Consider the following 23110-nt stretch of genomic DNA (forward strand, 5'->3'; position numbering starts at 1 on the left):
GGGAGAGAGAGGGATGCAAAACTTGAGAGACTATTGAATACTGAAAATAAACTGAGGGTGGAATGGGAAGGGGGAGGGGGGGAAAGAGGTGGTGGTGATGGTGGAGGGCACTTGTGGGGAAGAGCACTAGGTGTTGTAAGGAAACCAATTTGACAATAAAGTATTAAAAAAAAAAAGGCCAATCAGTCACTCTGGGAGCTAACATGGCTCTTGTTTCTCTGAAAACTGGCTTACTAAGGTGGGATGGGGCATAGAAATGAGAAAAATAACCAAATTTTACACTTTTTATACAGACTGCATTTCATGGTTACCAAATAGCTGATGAAGACAAGTTATTTTTTCTAGCTAAAAAGAATTATAGAATTTTAATTGTTTTATGTTTATTTATTTTTGATAGAGACAGAGAGAGTAAGAGTGAGGGAGAGGCAGACAGAGTCTGAAGCAGGCTCCAGACTCTGAGCTGTCAGCACTGAGCCAAATGTGTGGCTCGAACCCATGAACCAAGAGATTATGACCTGAGCCGAAGTTGGATGCTCAACCAACTGAGCCACTACCCAGGCACCCCAAAAATGATAGAATTTTAAAACCATAATTTACATAGCTATCAGAATGGCTAAAATAAAACCCAACACCAAATGTTGGTAAGGGTGCAGAGAAACTAGATCTCTCATTCACCGCTGGTGGGAATGCAACTCCGGAAAAGAATAGATCAGTATATTACAAAACTAAGCATGCACTTGTGTGTCCTGTCAACTTCACTCTTGGGCATTTATGCCAGAAAAATGCAAATGTAATGCTCACACAGAAACCTGAATATGAATGCTCACAGTATATTCCCTTGTAATACCCGAAAACTGGAAACAACTCAAACGTCCTTTAACACGTAAATTGCTACACCACTTGTGGTATATCCATATCATGAAATACTACTCAGTAATAAAAAGGAATAAACAATGAATACATGCAATGGTCCTAATGGATCTCAAGGAAATGAAGCTGAATGAAAAATGCCAACCACAAAAGGTATCGTACTGTAGGATTCCATTTATATGTCATTCTCATAGACAAAATTACAGACATGGAGAACAGATTGGTGTCATCAGGGTTAGGGAAGGAGGAGAGCAGGGAGCAGCTGTAGCTACAGGAGGGTAGCAGGAGAGAGCCTTCTGCTAAAAATGCTGATTCTTGACTGTGGTGTTATCCACACTTACCAACATATGTGACAGAACTGCATAGAACTAAAAATACATGTGCATGTAAAACTAGTGAAATCTGTATACAGTCCATGGATTGTATCAAGGTCAATTCCCTGGTTGTGATGCTGGACTATCTACTTAAGCAAGGTATTCCCCCGGGGGGAAACTGGGTGAAGGGCATAAAGGAGCTCTTTGTATGGTCTCCAACAACTGCATGTGAATCTACAATTATCTCAAAATTAAAAGGTGCTAAAAATCATCATTTTGAAAATTCTATGAAATAAAATGTAAGGAAAGATCATAAAGGGATGCCAAAACAACTAGGCACAAGATCAATGGGAAACTTAAGAACAGATGCACTGGGGGCGGACGGCCCCTGAACTTAATAATCGACCTTAATGAATGATGCTAGTTTCCAGATCTAACTTTCTGTTTATGTAGAAGTACCTGTCAAAGGACATGGGAGGGAGGCCATCAGTCAACTTCAGCCTGGAAAATTCTACTCAATAAACAACCTGGTTTCTTCAACAAACAACACGAGAAATAAAGAAAGGGGAGATGATTATAAATTAAAAGAGACTTAAAGAGATGTAACAACTAAAGCAACATTTAGATGGGTTGTGATCTGCATATTTGATGATATTAGGAATTGATGTTAGTTCCTTTTTTTTTTTAATGTTTTTATTTGTTTTTGAGAGACAGAGCACATTGGGGGAGGAGCACAAAGGGAGACACAGAATCTGAAGTGGACTCCACACTCTGAGCTGTCAGCACAGATGCGGGGCTCAAACTCGTGGACCACGAGATCATGACCTGAGCCAAAGTCGGACACTTAACTGACTGAGCCACCCAGGTATCCCTAGCTCTGTTTATTTGATATTATGTTTCTGAGTCCTTAAATTTTTTTTTAATGTTGATTTATTTTTGACAGAGACAGACAGAGCATGAGCAGGGGAGGAGCAGAGAGAGAGATACAGAATCTGAAGCAGACTCCAGGCTCTGAGCTGAAGTAGGACGCTTAACTGACTGAGCCACCAGGTACCCCATCTGAGTCCTTATCTTGAGTAAGGTATATATAGGTAAAATGGTATGAATTATTTGGTTTCAAATACCCTGGCAGAGGAGAAGCAAGTATGAGAGTGTAGATTTATTTTAAAAAAAATGATAGGAGCCCCTGGGGGGTGCAGTCGGTTAAGCATCCGACTCATGATCTTGGCTCCCGTCATGATCTCACAATCTGTGGATTCAATCCCTGCATCAGTCTCTGCACTGATGGCAAGGAGCCTGCTTGGGATTCTGTCTCTTCCCTCCTCTCTGCCCTTCCCCATCTTGTGCACACGCATGCTCTCTCTCTCTCAAAATCAAAAAATAAGCTTAAACTATTTTTTGGGGAAAAAAAATAGAATGGTAGAACCAGAACACTGTCAACGGCTCAAGCTGGGTATAGATGGGGCCTCATCACACTATTCTACTTTTTTATGTTTCAAATTTTTCACAAGAAAAATATCTTAAGAAAAGACGAGTACACGAAGATGTACATTCAGTGAAGCTGCTTTTCACGAAGTGCTTCTAAGAGTTAACAAAACTCAGAATCGATCGAGATGCCCGGCAATGAAGAACTGGTGTGATTACTGGGTCACACAACTGCCATAGAATGAAATCCCCTGCAGCCACCAAGGGCCATCAGGGCCCAGGGACACTAACTCGGAAAGCTGGCTCAGGGCATATTGGTGAATAAAAACAAACACAAGCTAGAACACGGCCACTATGTAGCATCTCCACAAACACAGCGAGACGTCCAGGATGACATGTACCAAAACGCTGACAGTGGCCACCTCTGAACGGTAGAAACATAGGAGACAGTTGCCTGCTTTGTATATTCTTAATTCTGCTCAATGTTTTAGTCACAATTATGTGTTTTTTAGCCTAGCTCTGTCCCTGTATGCTTCCTTTCATGTTTTATGCATCAACAAAAAGTTATTTTTAAAATGAAGCCATTTCTGTTTCTTTTAAGAAGAGATAAATGAACAAAAATAAACAATCCAGAAACTTATCAATACTGTAAAGGACAGAGAGGGTTAGAAACTTAGTTAGGCAACCAGCATGCAGGTGACGCAGCTGGGCACCAGGAGCAGGTCACACCCCCAGGACGTGTCTAACCTTGTCGAAGGTGGCACTGAGCCCTGGGTACCCCGCCCTTCCTTTCTCTCTAATGCTGTCACCACCACAGTCCACCTTCCAGCATCAAGGACGGCCCATGGCTTCCCCCACATACTACGTGGTTTCCAAGCCTCTGCCATACCTTTCCATCCCGGGCTTTCCCTCCTCGCCTCTCAGCCTTACCGTGCAAGCAAAAGTCCTTCAAAGCCCAGGCTGGCCCACCTGCTCAGGGACATCTCTGCCACCAGCTCCTCCTCTGCCCCAGGTGGATCTAACAGTCCCCGGGCCTGCCCACAGCACGGGTCATGCTGCAGTGAAGACAACGGTTTACAAGCCCCTTGAGGGAAGGAATGCTAGGCTTATTTTTGTTGACACATGTGGCCTGAGGCACATCAGAGCCCCCAGTGACTTCAAGAGAAGTGACACACGGCTGAAGAAAATCTGAAGCCTTTCCTGAGGACCCCCTGCCATGCCTGTCCTGAGCTACACTCATAGTACCTAGGGTCTGTGAGCTTTCCCATGACCCATGAATGTGTCCGAGACCTTAAAAAAACTTCTTACTCTGGAATATGAACATGTTTAAAAATCAAAATTAACATCTAATCAAATACCTACAACAGATAATCTTTCAACGGCAACTCTGTTCATAATTATATGTCAGGTTTTATGTAGCATATGGGTACATTCCATATGATGTGGGGTGGGGATTTGAAACATTACAGTGCTGAGGGGTAAGGGCTATGGAAAGGGAAGGGAGAAGGGAAGGGAGGGGAAAAGGGAAAGGAGAAGGGAGGAGAGAAGGGATGGGAGAAGGGAAGGGGAGAAGGAAAGGGGAGAAAGGAGGAGAGAAGGGAGAGGAGAAGGGAACGGGAGGGGAAGAGGGAGGGTAAAGGAGGAAGGAGGGGAGGGGAGGGGGGAGGGGAAGAGGGAAGGGAAAAGGGAGAAGGAAGGGGAAAGGGAAGGGAGAAGGGAAGGGAAGAAACACGAAATGTAACTGTGCCTAGGGCTTAGGAAGGTCTTTAAACCTCCCTGCCTAACAGAAACCTGTTCTGGCTGGTACTTCCCCAGCTGGTTTGGGGTTGAGGAGACAAAGCCATATCCAAAGCAAACTACACTCTTGCAAACAAAGAGGCAAACACAACATGGCAACATGCATGTAGGCAGCTCCTCACCTGGAGCTCCCAGGTGCCTAACAGCTAACCAGGCCATCAACAGAGCCAGCAAAGGACCCGGCCCAGCAGCCTCCCTCCTGGACCTGGACCCTGGTGCTCACAGGACAGGTTGGAGCTGTTTTTTATAGCCCAGCCCCAGAGACACAACCAGCCTAGGTGGAGACCCAGCAGTGAAGGGTCGGGGAGAGACTTCCCCCAAGGCCCAGCCCTTCTCCTTCCAAGCTGGCTCCTCTCCTTGTAGCAAAATTCTGAGCTGAAGCACCGCAAATCAGGTGGCACAGGCCACTGTTATTGGCAGTGGACAAGGTCTATAAAGTGAATCAGTAAATACTGAGCCACTGCCTCTCAGGAAATACGGGGTTAGGGTCTCACAAGTCTCCGGTGTGTCCGGTCACAACATGTTCATCAAGCGATTGCTACATAACCTTGCTTTATGTGTACTGATGTTTAAAGATGCTTTTTTTTTAATATTGTGGACTTATGATTCACATTCAGCTCACAACCCACAGCACTGTAACTCGTGTCTGAACAAAAAGTTTATCTCCTACACGTATTTTTCTTCCTTGGGCGTACGGTAGCCCTTATGTGCTCAGGAACGCTGGACGGCACCTTAGCGTGACACGTGGTCATTTTGAAAAGCGGGTTCACAGACAAAAGGCACAACGATGTGAAAAGTATGTCACTAAACAGAACGTAAACCGGCGCCGTGTTTACAACATGAGAGGTGAAACAAGAAGGTCCCCTCGTTTGCCCTCAGCCGGGAGCCTGGACGCTGGGAACTCAAATTTTTCACTGTTGTGCACCTGTTACTTCCACCAAAAAAAAAGACTCTTGAGTATTGCTTTCATGGTTACAAAATTTTAGGGAGTAGGTGAATTCGCAAAGTAAGAAGACACAAATCATGAAGACTTTCTTACCAAAAAGAATAAAAGTACATGTGCCCTTAAAAGCAGTTGAAGAAGGCATGCTCTTGACCTTTTAGTAAGAGAACGGAATCCAGAATGAGTTAAGTATTAAAAGCTTTAAGCCTGTGAAAGCACTCAAGGTGCAAGCATTCAACGTGGAGCAGAGTCTATAGCCACCAGGCAGTAGAGGGCACCGGGTAACTTTCCTTCCTTCAAGCGGCAGGTTTCCAAGAAGTGATATATAGGCCTTGAATTTTAACAGAATCCTAGGGTGCATCATTTTGAAAAAACTAAACATCTTTGTAAAGTTACATCTACTTCCTAAATGTAAGTACTATAGAACCAAACCTGATATATCTAGTTGCTTGTAAAAATCCTATGTATTGCTAAATGTCATCCAAATGTGTCATTTCAATGGGGGTGGGGGGGCGGGGTACTTAAGACCAGGAGGAAGGGGGGACAAATCCTTCATTATTTTTATTACTCTTAAAAACACTGAGCACCTAGGATCCTGCTAAGAAGGTGAATGATAAATGTTAACCTTTGAAAGAGAACTTAACCTTGGCAAACTAATACTTTTATATAGTATTTCAATGTAACTAAAGTTCATAAGAATTATTTGTGAAGTTCATAAATTAAATCACATCACATTGAAGATTATGACTAAAAGTGAAAAGTTAATTCCATTTTAATCTCTTCTGGCCTACTTCAAAGGCATGCTTTGTTTTTCTAACTCCTAGAGGGAGAACAAACTTTTATTATAAATCTAGATCTCAGTAACAATAAAATAGTAACAGCTGGCCATTATAATAAACAGGGAAAAGCTGAACAGGAATTTGCTTTAAATTTTCTCAAAAGTATAATTCTTTAGATATGAAATTAAGTGTACATTTATAGACTAAGGCCATATGAGGATTCAATAAGCATTTGAAAACCCCTTGGCCTTTTTCTTCTAAGTATTTAGTTGTATAACTGAAAGCAAAGTACTATTAGAAAACTCAGTTTATTCACCTTTCGTGGACATAAAACATTTGAGAAAGATATTTTCAATGTATTAACTTATGAATGATTTTAAAGTCTTTAACCTCAACCATTCATTTAATGTATGTTTATTTTTGAGAGAGAGACAGAGTGCAAGCAGGGGAGGGGCAGAGAGAGTGGGAGACACAGAATCCAAAGCAAGCTCCAGGGTCTGGGCTGTCAGCAGAGCACAATGTGGGGCTCAAACTCACAAACAGTGAGATCATGACCTAAATCTAAGTCAGACTCTTAACCAACTGGGCCACCCAGGTGCACCGACGTCAACTATTTTTTTAGGTAGGTTAAAAAAAACAGTCTTCTTCCTTAGGGGTTTAGATAACACAGTTAAGTGCAAAATAAATATTAGCCAAATCTGATACCTACAAAAATGTTTCTCAGTGTCGTAACTACTCTATTGCATAAAGCCATTAGCACCCACCCTTTCCAGATGCAGAGCCATAAGCAATTCTAATAAATAAAATGTTGAATGTCATTAACTCTGAGTATATCACCCCCTGAAAAATCAATACTTGTAATTCCACAGACCTGCCTTTGTGACCCTCACATCGGGGTAAATACACAAAATCACAGTTCATGTTCTCTGTTCAAGGCAAATAAGATTCTCCAAGAACTAGCTATCCTGGACAGTCGAGTTTCCCAAAGGGTTAGACACTTAAGTATTTGGAAAGAATATTTCACACACTTTCCATCTTAAACAAGGTATACTGAATATAAATTCTACTTTTTTTGAGTCCCAATCCTCAGTGAGAAGGTTAACCTTTGACCATGCACTGGGAGCCAATTCTCCGTGGACCTCCTGCACTTTTGCACATCTTATGACAAAATGGCTGCTTTCATTGTGAACAATCTATGCACAGATGTGTGTCTGCTAAATGGCCTAGAAACACAGACACTCTCTCCCTCCAGAGGAGAGGGCAGAGTTGTTTATTGTCCAGCATGACAAAAGTACGGCCCCTCCTGGCTAAGGTTAGGCAGGTTTTTGTACCACTTAAAAATTTGGATTATCTCCACTCAGGGTCCCACAGCTGCAGACCCAAGGGGCAGGAGGAAATGCACAAACACGAGGCTCACGCTATGGGCTGCACTCTGTCTTCGATCCGGGAATCTGTTCTCTGCCAGTATGCAGACAGGGGTTACCTGAACTCAGGGCTCCACAGCTGTGGTGCAAACCCGCTGAGCAGGCAACTCTCTGGGCCACTCTGCATTGCCCCCGTGGCATTTGTGGGGCAGGAGGCACTGACACAAACATGCAATTCATGCTGCTGACAGTGCTGTGTAGAGACTGCCCTTTGTCTCTGACGACAGACTGGTGTGTCTTCTGCCGGCGTCCCACAATCTGGGATGGGCTGACTGTCCGCTTTCAACTAGGATCAGATTTCAGGTTCTTCACAGTTCTTGGCAGTTGCTGCCGACAGTGGGATGCTGGCAGAGATGTGGCTTTCTGAACAGAAAAGACGACGGTCTTGCGTGCTCTGGGGATATAAGATCCCCTGGGATCTGGTAACAAACGCTCTCGTCCAAGTGGTGGGTGTTGGGGAGTAAGGGCTGATTAACCCTTAGCAGATGAGCAGCAAAGCGCAGGACTGAAACCAGCTGTCCAGGGGTGCCCCGGCTGTGGCTCACTCTCCTTGGCAGCACTGACACCAAGTCTCCGATGAGAGGCAATGTGGCTCTGGCTGTTGGAACAGTAAAGGAGTCCCCAGAGCCTAAACAAATGATGTATGCATTGGGGATCTCGAGCTTTGGGTGACTGAAAAGTTCATGGAGTTAAGCAATGAACAGCCACCAGGCCACTGGGAACTCAGAGGGTGCCTTGCTTCCTGGAAGAGAGCCGCTCTCCTGCTCTGCACCCCCAGTCCTTCCCCTCACCCTCCACCCTGACATCTGCTTTCAGAAGAAGGACAATTATGGGGAGGCCAAGGTCTCCCTGACCTCAAGAGAGACCGAAAGCCCCGTGCACTCAGGTGTGCTGGGGGACTTTGGGGAAAGGAGGAAACCCAACTTTTATGGCTCTGTGGACCCAGGCACCCCAGTCACCATCCTACCTGGCCCCGTGCCAGGAGGTACTCAGATCCAGCCAAGGGGTGTGGATAACATTCAGTTAGGGAGAGAGACTAACAGGACTAGCAGATGGGGCCCTTCAGGCCAAGCCAAAGTATTGCTGTGTTCATCTGAATGCATCAACGATAGGTTACATCTACTTCTATCTCCTTGTCCATAGTGCCAGGGGTGGGGGATTACCACAAGTCCCCCTGCATGCCCTCCCCACGAATAACCGAACAGACATGGTCACTCTGCTCAGTGGGTGGAGCTTGAGGCCGTTCCTATAGATGAATCTGATATTTGTACTGACCTTGAGCCATCGCCAAGGGCCCAGAGGCTTGTTCTGCCTCTTGGAAAACTGTCTGCTGGGCTGTGAACCACGGCGACAATTCTCAGCTGCCAACCGAATCCTCTGGGCAACTCATCCACATGCCCAACCGCCAGACTCCGGCTGCCAATGGCATCTACACCACCCGAACTGCCACCACTGCTTCCTCGGCCCGACCACGTGCACGGGCGGAGAGAAGAGAACTCCACCTCTGATGCGTGCCAGACTGGAGACTCCAGCCCGCAGGTGATGCGCTGGCCCTGTGGTGAGGGAGGCCACACCACACAGACTGTTGCCCCCACTGGCCCCTATGTGTGACCTTTGACGTCCTTTCAGGAAGCCAGGCTCCCAAAGACACTTTTCTTTCAGGTTATAGTCTGAATGTTCCAAATCACCTGACACCACTGTGACCCCTGAAAAAAAACACCACGTGTTTGGTTTCCCACATGACCTGCAGTCTGACAATGGTTCCTCCTTCACAGACGCTAAGGAACAAAGGGTTGAAAGTCATGGTATTCCACTCCTCCCTCCAGGCACAGCCATCTGGTATTGTTTGAAAACAGGCTCCTGAGAAATCAACTCAAAGATTTCTCACTGCTGCTGTCCCTAGGTCTTCTGGTTTGTTTGCATGTCTTAGCTCTTTTATTTATTGAGGTATAAATGATATACAATAAGCTACTCATATTTGCAAATTTTGACTTTCTGTAGATACCTATAAAACATTACAACATTCAAGGTCATGAAAATATCCACTCTCCTGCCTCCCGACCAAAGTTCATGCATCCCCCTGTACAACCACTGCTCCTCTCCCGAGATAACCACTCATTTGCTGTCACAATAGATTAATTTGCATTTTCTAGAATTCCAAATATATGGAATCAAATGGATTATACTTTTTTTTTTAACTAGCATCTTTCACTAGCTAGTGATTAATAACCCCACCTTGCCCTGCAGCACATGAAGGTCTGGATCAACCCACCGGCCTGGCTTGTTATGAATGACAGAATCATTCTAGACTACAAATCAACATGTCTTACGAATACAAACATACACATCCACAAATTATTAGCAAATAGGATGCGGCAACATTTATAAGGAATTGCATGCCATGACCAAGTGGGGTTTCTTCCAAGGAAATGAAGCTAGCTCCATATTTCAAAAGTAATCAGTGTGCTTTACCACATCAGAAGGCTAAAGAAAAAAAACCCATAACCATATCAGGGCTAAGGAGGGGTTAGGGCTGAAGGGAAATAGCTGTGGCTATTACAAAATAATATGAGGGCTCCTCAATGACGGAAATGTCCTGTATCTTAAATATTTCAATGGGTTAATATACTGATTGTGGTATTATGGTTTTGCAAGATGCTATCATTTGGGCGAAATTAGGTAAAGGGTATAAGGGATCTCCGCATTATTTAACAACTGCATGTCAACCTACGATGTCCTCCAAATAAATTAGGGGTTTCTTTTTTAGTGCATTATCTCAAAATAAAAATAAAGTGTTTGGTTTTTAAATGGCATCATTTCGGGGTGCCTATGTGGCTCCATTGGTGATGCTTCTGGCTCTGGATTTCAGCTCAGGTCTTGATCTCCCAGTTTGCGAACCAGCACCACCTCGGGCTCTGCCCTGACAGCACAGAGCCTCCTCGGGATTCCCTGTCTCCCTCTCTCCGAGAGTGTGCCACATGGATGCTATCTCTCAAAATAAATAAACTTTTTTTTTTACTTATAAAAAATCAGCATTGTCTCCAAAGGAATTAGTAGTCAAAACACCTGTCATCATATTTTATTATTTCTAATTTTCTTATTGATGGGCAATAGCTTACTAGAAAATTCATATAATAACCTAGTCCCAAAGCATTTACCAACGGTTTGCCATGACCAATGAGGAGCTAGGGAAACAAACTGAAATGAAAACGATGTAACTCTAGAAGAGAGTTTACACTTCTAATGAGGCTGAACAAGAACTACAGTACTGAACTCAAGATACCTTCCTAAGGTGCTTCATTATTCTTGTCCATAGTCATAGATACTTTTTTAATGTTTATTTACATTTGACAGAAAGAGTGCATGAGCAGGGGAGGGGCAGAGAGAGAGGGAGACACAGAATCCGAAGACAGGCTCCAGGCTCTGAGCAGTCAGCACAGAGCCCGACGCAGGGCTCGAACCCACAAACCATGAGATCCTGACTTGAGCCGAAGTCGGACGCTCAACTGACTGAGCCACCCAGGCACCCCAGTCATAAGTATTTCTAGACAGGATACAGGCAGTATCTCAGCAGTGTTTATGTTTATTTATGTTTCAATAAGCCTAAAGAAAGTCTTCTTCCTTCCTCCCAGCCGGCGTAGGACACTTCCTACCACAACCCCCTGACGGCAAGCCCTGGTCTCGGAGTCTCACCTCAGCCCAAACCACCAGCCACTGTGTCAGCTGGACAGAAAGAGGGCAAGGAGGGAATCATGCCAAGACAGGCCTCACACACACACTCCTCTCTCACGTCCAGCTTGCTGCAATACCTGTGATGGTCATGGAGGGGGGCGGGGCACTTGTGGGGAGAAGCACTGGGTATTATATGGAAACCAATTTCACAATAAACTATTATTTTTAAAAAATGAATATAAACACTTAAAGGAACAGGAGAACAGCAAAGGTGAGGGGCTGGTTAACACCTGCAGCTGCCTGGCCATGAAAAGGAGTTACACCATCAGAAAAGTAAAAGACAGGGGCACCTGGGTGGCTCTGTCAGTTAAGCGTCCAACTTCAGCTCAGGTCATGATCTCAGGGTTGGTGGGTTTGAGACCCGCATCAGGCTCTGTGCTGACAGCTAGTGCAGAGCGTGGAGACTGTCTTCGGATTCTGTGTCTCCCTCTCTCTCTGACCCTCCCCTGCTCACGCTCTCTCTCTCAAAAATAAATAAAAGCATTAAAAAGAATTAAAAGAAAAAAAGAGGAAGAGGGAAGACCGAGAAAGAAATGCTGGATTCTTATCCCCCATTTCAGTGCTCGCCTAGCTGGCCTCCCTCCGCCTCAGTCACAGAACAAAGGCCCCCAGACTCTGCCCACCTCCTACCCCAGAAGCATTTCCCAAGTGTTTCCTTCCCTTGAAAACACACTAATCTCCTCCCAGCTTTGCTTGAGCCTCAGGAATCACATTCCAAGAAATGGAAATAAATACTGAATGGAGACCATGCATCAGCTCTTGCCATCTCGTAAAGCTTTCCTGTAACTGTAGTCCATTCTTTAATAACTAGGTTGCTTTTAGAAATGAGAGGTTTGGTTTACACCAAGAAACCTAATATAAAACTACGATTCACACCCACCAGGCGAGCGAGCACTGCTTTCACCTCTGCCAATGCATCTCGCCCAGCTAACTTGGTGCTGAGACCCCGCAAGGGCAGCCGGTGAGTACCCACGGCTGGCAGCCCAAGGACGTGAGGGCAGGCTGCAGCGACGAGAGCCTCTCTACTAACTGGGAAGGTCGATCAGGTGACTGGTTGGCTTATCAGGCTCCCCATCTTCACTATTTCAGGTGTTCCGGTTCCAGCTAGCCATGACACAAAGAGGTAACATGGTCCCTGCACCAGAATCCACCTCCTTCACCATAGCCTACAGTTGCACGTTTGGTTCTAACAGTTTCTGAGTTCACGGCTAATCAGAGAGACTATATTTGATTAAGGACTCTGTTCCTTCACCTGCTGCTTGTTCAGGGGCCACAGAAGCACCAGGCACATGGAACTAAAGTACTGACGGATATAGGGTGATCCCTATTTTCCCCGGCTTATGTAGGGGAGAGAGATCAGGCAGAATACAGAAATACAAATGACGGCAAATGAAATAATTACAAAGCGTGCCAGTTGCTGGCAAGGATATACACAAAGCTGAGGAATTTGCACTTTCTGGGGATAGAAAGAGCAATTTCCTTTCCAATGCTATCAACATCTGGAATTAAAACTTCATTTAATTTAGAGGTGCCTGGATGGCTCGGTTAGTTGAGCGTCCGACCTCAGCTCAGGTCATGATCTCAAGGGTTTATGAGCTCAAGCCCCACAATGGGCTCACTGCTGTCAGCGCAGAGCCAACTTCGATCCTCTGTCCCCTCTCTTTTGCCCCTCCCCCAGTCATGCTCACTCTCAAAAATAAACAAAAATTTAAAAATACACATAATTTACTGACCCCCCAAATATACTCTAAAATTGACTTTAAAAAATTAAGTCGCAGATGCTGGTTTGCTATTATCTCTAGGTTCAAAGCTAAATACCATTCCAATTGCACTGAATAGAAGCACTAAGCGGAGGCCTTAGGACACCATGCACCTCTGAGGAATGAGGGAAGGAAGCAGGTGGGAAAGCACACCTTCACCTATTTCAAAACCTGGCCTAGTGAAGGCTCTGTGGCGAGAAACACCTCTTTAGCACCTTGCTCCCTGGGATCCGCAATCCTCACTAGTTCCCTACTTCAGCTGCATTAAGAAACTCTGTGGATTCACCTGGACACAAAACCGTCACATGAAAAAGTGCTTTCTTTTGTTTTAGAAACGCGGAGCATATGCCAAAAAAGCAACCAACAAATCAACCCCCACTGAAATGGGAGATCGCCCCACAGCTATATGACCAACTGATCTTCGACAAAGCAGGAAAGAATACCGAGGGAAAGAAGACAGTCTCTTCAACAAATTGTGTTGGAAAAACTAGACAACGACATGCAGAAAAATGAAACTGGACCACTCATTTATACTGTGCACAAAAATAAATTCAAAATGGATGAAAGACCCAAATGTGAGGCAGGAAACCATCAAAATTCTGGAAGAGAAAGAAGGCAGCAACCTCTTTGACCTTGGCCATAGCAACTTCTTACTAGACCCGTCACCCAAGGCAAGGGAAACAAGAGAGAAATGAACTAGTGGCACTTCGTCAAAATAAAAAGTTTCTCTTCTGTACAGCAAAGGAAATAATCAATAAAACGCAAAGATAGCCTACACCATGGGAAGAGATATTTGCAAATGACATATCTGATAAACAGTATTCAAAATTGATAAAGAACTTATCAAACTCAACACCCAAAAAAACCCACAAATAATCCAAGTAAGAAATGGCCGGAAGACATGAGAGACATTTTTCCAAAGATGACATCCACATGGCTAACAGACACATGAGAAGGTGCTCAACATCACTCATCATCAGGCAAATACAAGTCATAAGCACAATGAGCTACCACCTCACACCTGTCAGAATGGCTAACATTAACAACACGTGGTGACAAGGATGCAGAGAAAGATTGTTGCACTGCTGGTGGAAATGCACACAGATGCAGCCGCTCTGGAAGACAGTACGGAGGTTCCTCAAAAAGTTAAAAATAGAACCATCCTATGACCCAGCAATTACACTACTAGGTAGTTATCCAAGAGACACAGGTATGCTGTTTTGAAGGGGCACATGCACCCCAATGTTTATAGCAGCACTATCAACAATAGCCAAACTATGGAAAGAGCCCCAACGTTCATCAATTGATGAATGGGTAAAGAAGATGTGGTCTATATACACATTGGAATATTACTCAGCCATCAAAAAGAAGGAAATCTTCCATGTGCAAGAACATGGATAGAGCTACAGTGTATTATCCTAAGTGAAATAAGTCAGAGAAAGACAAACACCATAGGATTTCACTCATGTGTAATTTAAGAAACAAAACAGATGAACATACAGGAGTTGGGAGTGAGGAGAGGGAAACAAACCACAAGAGATCTCTAAACGATAAAGAACAAAGTTGATGGAGGCAGGTAGATGGGGGATGGGCTAGATGGGTAATAAGGAGAACCTGTTATGAGGAGCACTAGGTGCTGTATATTAAGTGATGAACCACTGAATTCGCCTAAAACCAGTAATGCACTGTATGCTAACTAACTAGAATTTAATAAAAATTTAAAGGGAAAAAATGAGAAATTTTAAAAATTAAAAAATAAACGAATAAATAAACTGGAGGATCACCTGGATGGCTTAGTCAGTTGAACGTCTGACTTTGGTTCAAGTCATGATCTGGCAGTTCGTGAGTTCAGGCCCCGCATGGGGCTCACTGCTATTGGAGCAAAGCCCACTTCAGATCCTCTGTCCCCCTCTCTCTGCCCCTTTGCCAGTCATGCTCGATCAAAAATAAAAATAATAAAGTAATAAAAAATAACTGGAGACTGCCAATTTAAAACAGTAGCCTTGCTTTCTACAATGTCCAGTCAGAACTCAATCACATCAACCAATCTTGAGGAATATGAAGTTACATTGTCAGAGTTACCTAATCTTTTCAAATGTGCTAAACACAATAACCTTATGTCAAAACCTAGTGACCTTAAGATACATTTGACTAGAAATCTGACCCACAGACAACTATCTGAATTTCCATCACGGAATCTGCAAGCACTAAATGGAACAAAAATGAACCCAGATAAAGATCCATGCCTCAGTAGGAGATTAAAAAAAAAAAACATATCTGAATTGTCCCTTCGGGGGGGAAAAAAGCCCTACATTTCTTAAGATTCAAGTGTGCCTGGTGCCTGGGTGGCTCAGTCGGTTGGGCACCCGACTTCGGTTCAGGTCATGATCTCGTGGTTCGTGGATTTGAGCCCCACGTTGGACTCTGTCTGACAGCTCAGAGCCTGTCTTCAGATCCTGTGTCTCCTCTCTCTGACCCTTCTCTGCTCACACACCCTCTCTCAAAAATAAAAAAAATTTTAAAAAAAGATTCAAAAGTAATCTCCCCAGTTTAACTCCAAACTTTTTGTCAATTTGTTTGGCTTTGCTTTCTCTACCAAAATTATTCAGAGACTAAAGCCTCTATATTTGCTCCCTGCTACCATGTCTCCACTTCTTCCCAAACATTTATAAAAGCTGGCCTGCCACTAGGTAGGAAGTTACACCCCACCTTTCTCAACGCCTATGGCCGTACATTGGGGATGGGGGTATGGATTTTGGAGTCTAGTCCTCTTGACACAAATAAGAAATTGAACAGAAATGCTCTCTTTTCCTTTTTTTTAAGTTTATTTTTTATTTATTTTGAGAGAGACAAAGAGAATCCCAAACAGGCTCCCCACTGTCAGCATAGAGCCGGACATGGGGCTCAATCTCACAATGGTGAGATCACAACCTGGGCCGAAATCTAGAGTCAGACACTTCACCGAATGAGCCACCCAGGAACCCCATCTCTTTTTTAAAATGATCTGCAGAGAATTTTCCATCCATTCCCTCCCTTCTCTCAGCTTTGTAACCACTACCAGAAAATTCTTATCTTCCTCAAAGAGCCATCCACCTGTGCTGCTCCTTTCTGTTCCCACGGAGATGATCAGCCTAACGACTTTGCAAAGATCTGCCCCCTCCGTCTCCTCATCCTCTGCTTAAAAGCCTCTGACTTCCCATCTCAAAATAAAAATCAAACCCCATAAAGTTCCTCTACAGGCCACGCTCTGCATCATCTAGCCAGTCTGCCACCTCCTTCAAATCTCCAGTCTCATCCCTTTCTCTTTCCCTCCATTCCCTGCTCACACCTTTACACTTATTTCCTGCCTGGAAATTCTCTTGAAGGGATTTCTCCACCTTCCCTGACCCTGCAACTCCCTATCCCCCTAACAAACCTTCTACTTATTTTGTTAACTATCACCTCCCCCCACCCCCATGTTCCAGGAAGGCAGGGATTTATCTGTTTCCTTCACTACTGTACCCTCAAGGTCTAAAAGGGTGCAAGTTCGGTGGCAGAGAGTTCAGTAAACATTTGTGAACGAAGAGTCATTTACTTGTCAGACACTTGCTGGGCGCCTGGTCTGGGACCCGGGTTTGTTAAGACAAATAAGACACTCGCAAAGCTTTTAATGCACACGATGGAGGAATGCAACACAATATGTGCATTCCAGGACCGCAAACTAAGACCACGGGGAGGTCACAGACCTGCCCAAAGGAAGAGTCCTCTGCTTCGCCTTTCTGGGAACCCGTCAAGCTTCTCTAGAGGGTCTCCTCTAGACCCCAGAGAGGAGAGAGGGGCACTTGCCACCCCCAGGCCAGAGACCTTACGAGTCCAGAGCCGCAACTTCCGGGCTCTTCACTCCAGAGGCAAGATTGAAGGAAACCATTTAAAAGCCTCTGAGCTTCAGCCACCACCCCCTCTTCTCTGCCCCCCGTTCCTCTGCCCACGGCGGCCCGGGACCGTACCCCGCACGGACCCGCCTGCCCGGTCCCACGAGCACACCCTACTTCCGCGGCCCACACCTGCTCCCGGCGTCCCGTTCGGCTCCCCTCTGCGCCTGTGCGAGCAAGCCCAAGTAGGTTCGGGAGCGGTTGGCCGCGCCGCGGGGGCTGAACACGCCCCCGGCGTGAAGCTGGCTTCTGATTGGCTTCCCGTCGCTGGCCTGGCCGGGTCGGAGCAGCTAGTGGCTGCGCCTCATAAGGGCGCTGCCAGTCGAGTCTAGTGCTACTGTTTCCTGCTCTTGGCCGCCTCCGCGCTCTCGCTGGAATCCTTGCAACTCCGCCGGCATGTCTCAGGTAAAGCGCGTGCCTAGCCTGGCTGCGAAGGGGCGGCGGGGCTGGGGGCTGGAGGCTGGAGGAGGGGGAGACGGGGCGGGGTGGGGTGGGGTACTATCCCGCAAGCAGAACCCCGCAGAGTCTTTCCCTTCCCGGCCCTCCCCGGCTGTGCCTCCTGGACCCGTGCCCCGTTATGACTTTCTGCACAGAGCCCTGTGAGCGAAGCTTTCCAGGTTTGGACATCGCTCCCCACCCGTAACTGCTGGAAAGTTGCCCGTAGGGTGGACTTCGCAGTGAAGCAGAAACAGGAGTTGGAGGCAAGAGTCCTAGGTAGAAAGATGGCAAGTAGAAAGGGTTGCAGGGATTGAAGGAGCAAGGGGACCGAGTTCCTCATCCGGAAGGTCAGGGCAAGAGTCGGGACGCCATGCCAAAGAGGGAAGCAAGGAAGTGGTTGTTAACAATTTAGAGGTCAGGGGACTTAGGGGCCGAGTGTCCAACGTACGAGAAGGGAAGAGGTAACCCAGAGGGCTTTCCCTCCTTGGGAAATAACCTCTTTTCTGAGACGCGAGCTGTGTGGGACGACCTCTGACTCATCACCTCTCTCCAATCAAAACCTGGGAATAGAGGTCGGAGCTGGACGCCGGGCCCCAGGGGTGGGGGGGAGGGGTCCAATGACTTCTGGCCAGCAGCACTCAAAACCGTCCCCATCTCAGCTGTTCCAGACACGCTGTGCTAGCCCTATCCAAGCTGAAGCTTTACTGGGACCCAAGCCTGTCCCGGCCCACGCTGCTTTTTCAATGAAGGGAATGCCTACTGCAGGCACTCCCAGCTTTCCTCCTTCGCCCCTGTGTTCTAGCACCTGGTAAATAGTGAGAGCATCCAGTGCATAGTTGTCCATCGAGCGAGTGAGCCAGTGGGCTTCCCCTCCTTGTTTTGCTGAATCTTTCTGGCTACCCTGTTCCGGAGATGAGACACACTGCTTTTCCTCAGGGGTATCTCAGGAATGCTGCCTTTCCAGCCCGTCTCTCCCCATCACTGAGCTCTATTTTGGCCTTTCCTCTCCCCCAATGTTTAGGCTGAGTTTGAAAAAGCGGCTGAGGAAGTTAAGCACCTCAAGACCAAGCCAACTGATGAGGAGATGCTGTTCATCTACAGCCACTACAAACAAGCCACTGTGGGCGACATAAACACAGGTATGCTGAGACGAGCTCGGGAAGGCCCCTCCTCGTCAAAGCAGGCTCAGCAGCCTTGATGGGTGCTGGAACCCCTAATCTGTGGGAGCTGCACTCTCAAAACCACCTGAAGCCCTGCTCTTCATGGGATGTGGTAATGGTTCATGGGGTTACCCCCCCCCCCAACAAAGACCACGTCCCAGAATGGGATTCAGACCCTGTGCCATTCTTGGTGGCTCAGGTAACAGACTTCGAACCCTTTCCGGGTTATCACCAGCATTTTGGGGAAGAAGCAGAGACCTCCCCACCCCCCCAGCTTGGAAGAGACTTGGTCCATGCTCAGCTCATCAGTGGCTTTGTTGAGCCACACTCCTTCAGCAGAGGGCCTCCCAGACAGGCAGGGTGGAAGACAGAGCACCAGGCGGCCTGCTATCAGGAGCAGAGAAGCTGCTGCCTTCCTGTGGAAGGTCACAAGCCATTTTGCTGACAACCGTTCCTGATGGCCATTTCTTGCCTATCAAAAAATCTTGGTGCAGATTTCGAGACTTCCATCTTCCAAATACAGTCTTTCCTGCCTTGGACCATTTTTATTCTGCCCCCGAGTCCCTGAAACCTAGCCATATACTGAAGCAGCAGCACAACTCACTCCAGACAAGGGCTCGGAGGTGGTGGCCGTGGCAGCACAGAAGGAGGTCAGCCCCTTCTCTGCTCAGAAGGGTGGCCTGGCCCTCTATTCCACTGCAGTTGGGGGGGAAGGTGGAGCACGTTGGTGGCCACCAGCCATCTGGAAGCAAGAGATGCCCAGAGCTAAGGATCATGAGCAGTGCCAAATCAAAGTTCACAGGGAGAGCTTAGCTAAGAGAGATATTGGGGCAAAGGTGAGTTTTATGTTAGGTTTACAAATTTTGTCTCCTCCTCAGAAGGAGAGGGAGAGATGAAGTGGGGGTGACTGGAGGGGCTGAGACACTTTTCCACCAGACAGGCTTTTCACAGACACTAGCCTCTGCCCTTCTTTTACATAGACTGGCTTGAGTCTCTCTCTCTCTCTTCCAGACCGGGGAGGGCTCTACTCCTCTGAGGGCTGCACTCACTATTCAATACAGTCACCACTGTGGCTATCTAAATTTAAATTAGGAAGAGTTAAAAAAAAATCCAAAGCTCAGTGTTCGGTTGCACAAGCCACGTATCAGAGGCCGCAAGAGGCAAGTGGCCATGAGTTAGTGCAAATATATGTTTCCATCTTCACTAAAAGGGCCATTGCAATGCGCTTGGTCGTCCTAGATGATGATTCTGCGGGTGCACTCACCACTACCCCTGGGAATACTTCTCGGAAAGCACCTGGGGGGCTTGATACGTCTTGGACACCCCGGTCCCAACGATGGGCACCGCCATTGCTCCTTTTGCCTTTGTTCTCAGTGTGGTAGCAAACTGGGTCAGCAGGGAGGTGGGAATTTCCCAGGTGCAGTTGATGACAGGCCTGAAAGCCGAAAATCATGGTACAACTTGAAGGATGCTTTGCCTTCAGGGGAAAAAACTGCCCACAAATCAACAAGAATTAGACTAACAGTTTGGTAGAAACATGGGGCAAGGTTATGAACAGACCAATCACAGAAAAGGACTCCCAGAAAACCGATAGCAACAATAACATGAAGGAGAAAAATTGGGGGCTGAGAGCAGGGGTGGGAGGGAAACTTTATAGTGGCCCTCATTACAGCATTTGAATTTTAAGCCATATACATGGATATGTACTAGTTTTAAATAACTTTTTTCTTTTTTTTATATGTTTTTTATTTATTTTTGAGAGACAGAGACAGTGCAAGCACGGGAGGGTCAGAGAGAGAGAGGGAGACACAGCATCCAAAGCAGGCTCCAGGCTCTGAGCTGTCAGCACAGAACCCGACATGGGGCCCGAACCCACGAACCACGAGATCATGACCTGAGCTAAAGTCGGATGCTTAACTGACTGAGCCACCCACATGCCCCTAAAAATTTTTTTCTTATGTATGCTTTTTAAAAGAAATTTTGGAGTTAATACTTTTAGGACAAAGACCGTCTAGTAATGAAAACAGTTTTCTTCCTATTTTCTTTAGATCTTAAGTTTGGGTTTCTGTACATCTGGGTTTCTAAAGGCAAAATCCACTATCCTAGGCCCATTTAACTCCATAATGGAGCCTGGAAGGAACAGATGAAGTGAAAAGATGGCTTTCAGGACAAGAACGTTGATAATTTTCCATGTTAGAACTTGAAGCATATCTGGGGCGCCTGGGTGGCTCAGTCGCTTGAGTGTCCAACTTCAGTTCAGGCCGTGATCTCACAGTTCATGAGCTCAAGCCCCATGTCAGGTTTTGTGCTATCAGGACAGAGCCTCCTTTAGATCCTGTGTCTCCCCGCTCCCCCTTCCCTGCCCCTCCCCCACACAAGCACGCTAGCTCACTCTCTCTCCCTCTCTCCCAACCTCCCTCAAAAATAAAACATTAAGGGGTGCCTGGGGGCTCAGTCAGTTAAGCATCCGACTTTGGCTCAGGTCATGATCTCGGGATTCGTTGGTTCAAGCCCCGTGTCAGGCTCCGTGCTGACAGCTCAGAGCCTAGAACCTACTTTGGATGCTGCGTCTCCCTCTCTCTCTGACCTCGTGCTATCTCTGTCTCTCAAAACTAAATTTAAAAAAACATTGAAAAAAAAAAAGGAAATAACTTGAAGCAAATCTAATGTCTTTTCTATCCTTATTTCAGAAAGGCCTGGGCTTTTGGATCTCAAAGGCAAGGCCAAGTGGGATGCCTGGAATCAGCTGAAAGGTAATTGTTCTAATCAGTTTCCCTAGTTTGTGAAGCCCAGTAATGAAACAAACACTCTTCATTACAGACTGTAAGGGGTGAGGCCCATCCTAGAAACCAGCCTCACCTGGCCAGAATGGAAAAAAACGGGGCCACCTACTTTCCCCACTAATCCCATGTACATCTTCTCCCAGAGCACCATCTCTGAGCAATGTCATGGCCTGGAGAGCAGGGGCTGGGGGCCGGGTTACTGATAAACAGACTGGAGGATAAATAGTTGGCCTGTGTTTCCTGTGTGTTCACCAGGAATGGCTTCCTGCTCGCACCTTCCTCTCCGCGACAAGGCCGGGGAGTGACCTCCTCCCCAGGCAGCCCTACCTGGCTCCCTTCCAGCCAGAAAGGCACATAAAAGAAAGGAATGAGCTAATGCATGGCAAGCTGCTGGCACATCACAGGCCCCTGAATGGGCCTATTATATGCTAAGCGACAGCAGCCAAGAAGTATCCTGGCTGCGACCTAATCACGTGCCACCTGGGCAGCAAGACCCACCAGTTGGCACTGACGGGCCTGCCGGCTTCTGAATGAGCCCTGTGTCTTCCTGCAAATGAGAGACCCTTGAATTCAAAAAGGGCCAGAATACAATAAATACACTCCTAGGATTTGCAGGGAACTGGGACAGGAATGCCCGTCTGACTGCCCATTGTCACTGGGCATTTCTAGCCCAGGGGCCGCGTACCCTCCAGTGCCTCAGAAAGCGCTCCGATTCCCAGGGTGTCTCCCCTTCACCGCAGAACCCAAGAAACCGGGCGTTGCTACTGAGGGGTACAGTCAATGCCCTTGGTACTGCAGCACGAAGGCAAAAATTTGCCTCCTTCCCCTCCATGAGCCAGCTGCTTTTGCTCAGAGTTCTCGAACCTTTACTCACAGCTTCCCTCTGGGGAGAAGACGGCCTCTGGCTTCGTTTTTCACTGCTGCATCTGGCAGATAAGAGCACAGCAGAGGGCTACTTGACGGGCCAAGGCCAAGCATGAGAGGAGTTAGGACCAGAGTCCCTACAGCTCCCCAGGGTAGTCTTTCCTGCCTATCTGGATGTCCAGCCTTTCTCCCAAGACTCAGGTCAACCGCTCACTCCAGCAGTGGGGGCCTCAGGACTGCTGCATACACAGTATGAGTTCGAGGCTCTAGGGAGCACTCACTGGGGCCCAGCTCCTTAAGGATTTCAGGCCACGCCTGTGAGGTGCAGGTAGTGAAATTCTCTATTTACAGGTGAGAAACAGCCTCAGCGTATTAAATGGGGGGGAGGCTGTCTAGGGCCCCCATCTGCTGCTTTTCAACCATGCTGCCTCTCTGACAAATGACGCTGTTGACCCCTTACAGGGACTTCCAAGGAGGATGCCATGAAGGCTTACATCAACAAAGTGGAAGAGCTAAAGAAAAAATACGGAATATAAGGGACTGGATTTGGCTGCCTGCCAAACTGCTACCACGCCTTGTTTTTCTAATACTGTGGATGACGCGAAATAAAGAAAATAGCTCTTTAACCTAGATCCTGAAGACATACAGAACATGGCCCCGACCAGAGGGGCTGAAATGGTTCCTGACTCGCACTGAGTAGTTTTTAATCTGTAGATCAATTAAAAGTTCACTTGTTATTTTAAGTCTGTGGTAATCTGCGTTCCTGAAATCCTTTCCTCTTGTTCTGATCACTCTTCCTCACTTGCTTTTTTCTAAGGATTGTGTCTGGGAGAGTTGGAGCTTAGCCTCCACCCTGCAAGGGTGTGACGGGCGAGGACAACCCACATCTGGCGGGGAAGAAAAGAATTAC

General features: G+C 46.7%; 2 protein-coding genes and 1 pseudogene across 4 annotated transcripts in view; 1 reads left to right on the forward strand and 2 right to left on the reverse strand.

The window, feature by feature from the left end:
* The window catches only part of C3H2orf76 (chromosome 3 C2orf76 homolog), a 52780-nt gene extending 35426 nt beyond the window's left edge, over window positions 1-17354 (reverse strand). Inside the window, exon 1 of one of the 3 annotated variants that reach the window (XM_029934704.1) lies at window positions 17088-17354. The gene's annotated coding sequence lies outside the window, so the exon portion shown is untranslated. Of the gene's footprint in view, window positions 1-17030 lie in introns of all 3 variants that reach the window. The other 2 variants (XM_029934701.1, XM_029934702.1) reach the window with 2 other exon arrangements.
* Window positions 17236-22943, forward strand: DBI (diazepam binding inhibitor, acyl-CoA binding protein). The gene is made up of 4 exons (XM_029934705.1): window positions 17236-17360; window positions 18415-18532; window positions 21244-21306; window positions 22663-22943. Exons 1-4 carry the CDS (start codon window positions 17352-17354, stop codon window positions 22734-22736), a joined length of 264 nt encoding a protein of 87 aa, XP_029790565.1. The 5' UTR covers window positions 17236-17351; the 3' UTR covers window positions 22737-22943.
* Window positions 18385-23110, reverse strand: part of LOC115287040 — a 40907-nt pseudogene continuing 36181 nt past the window's right edge.

The sequence above is a fragment of the Suricata suricatta genome, chromosome 3, assembly GCF_006229205.1.
Source record: "Suricata suricatta isolate VVHF042 chromosome 3, meerkat_22Aug2017_6uvM2_HiC, whole genome shotgun sequence".
Lineage (NCBI taxonomy): Eukaryota > Metazoa > Chordata > Mammalia > Carnivora > Herpestidae > Suricata > Suricata suricatta.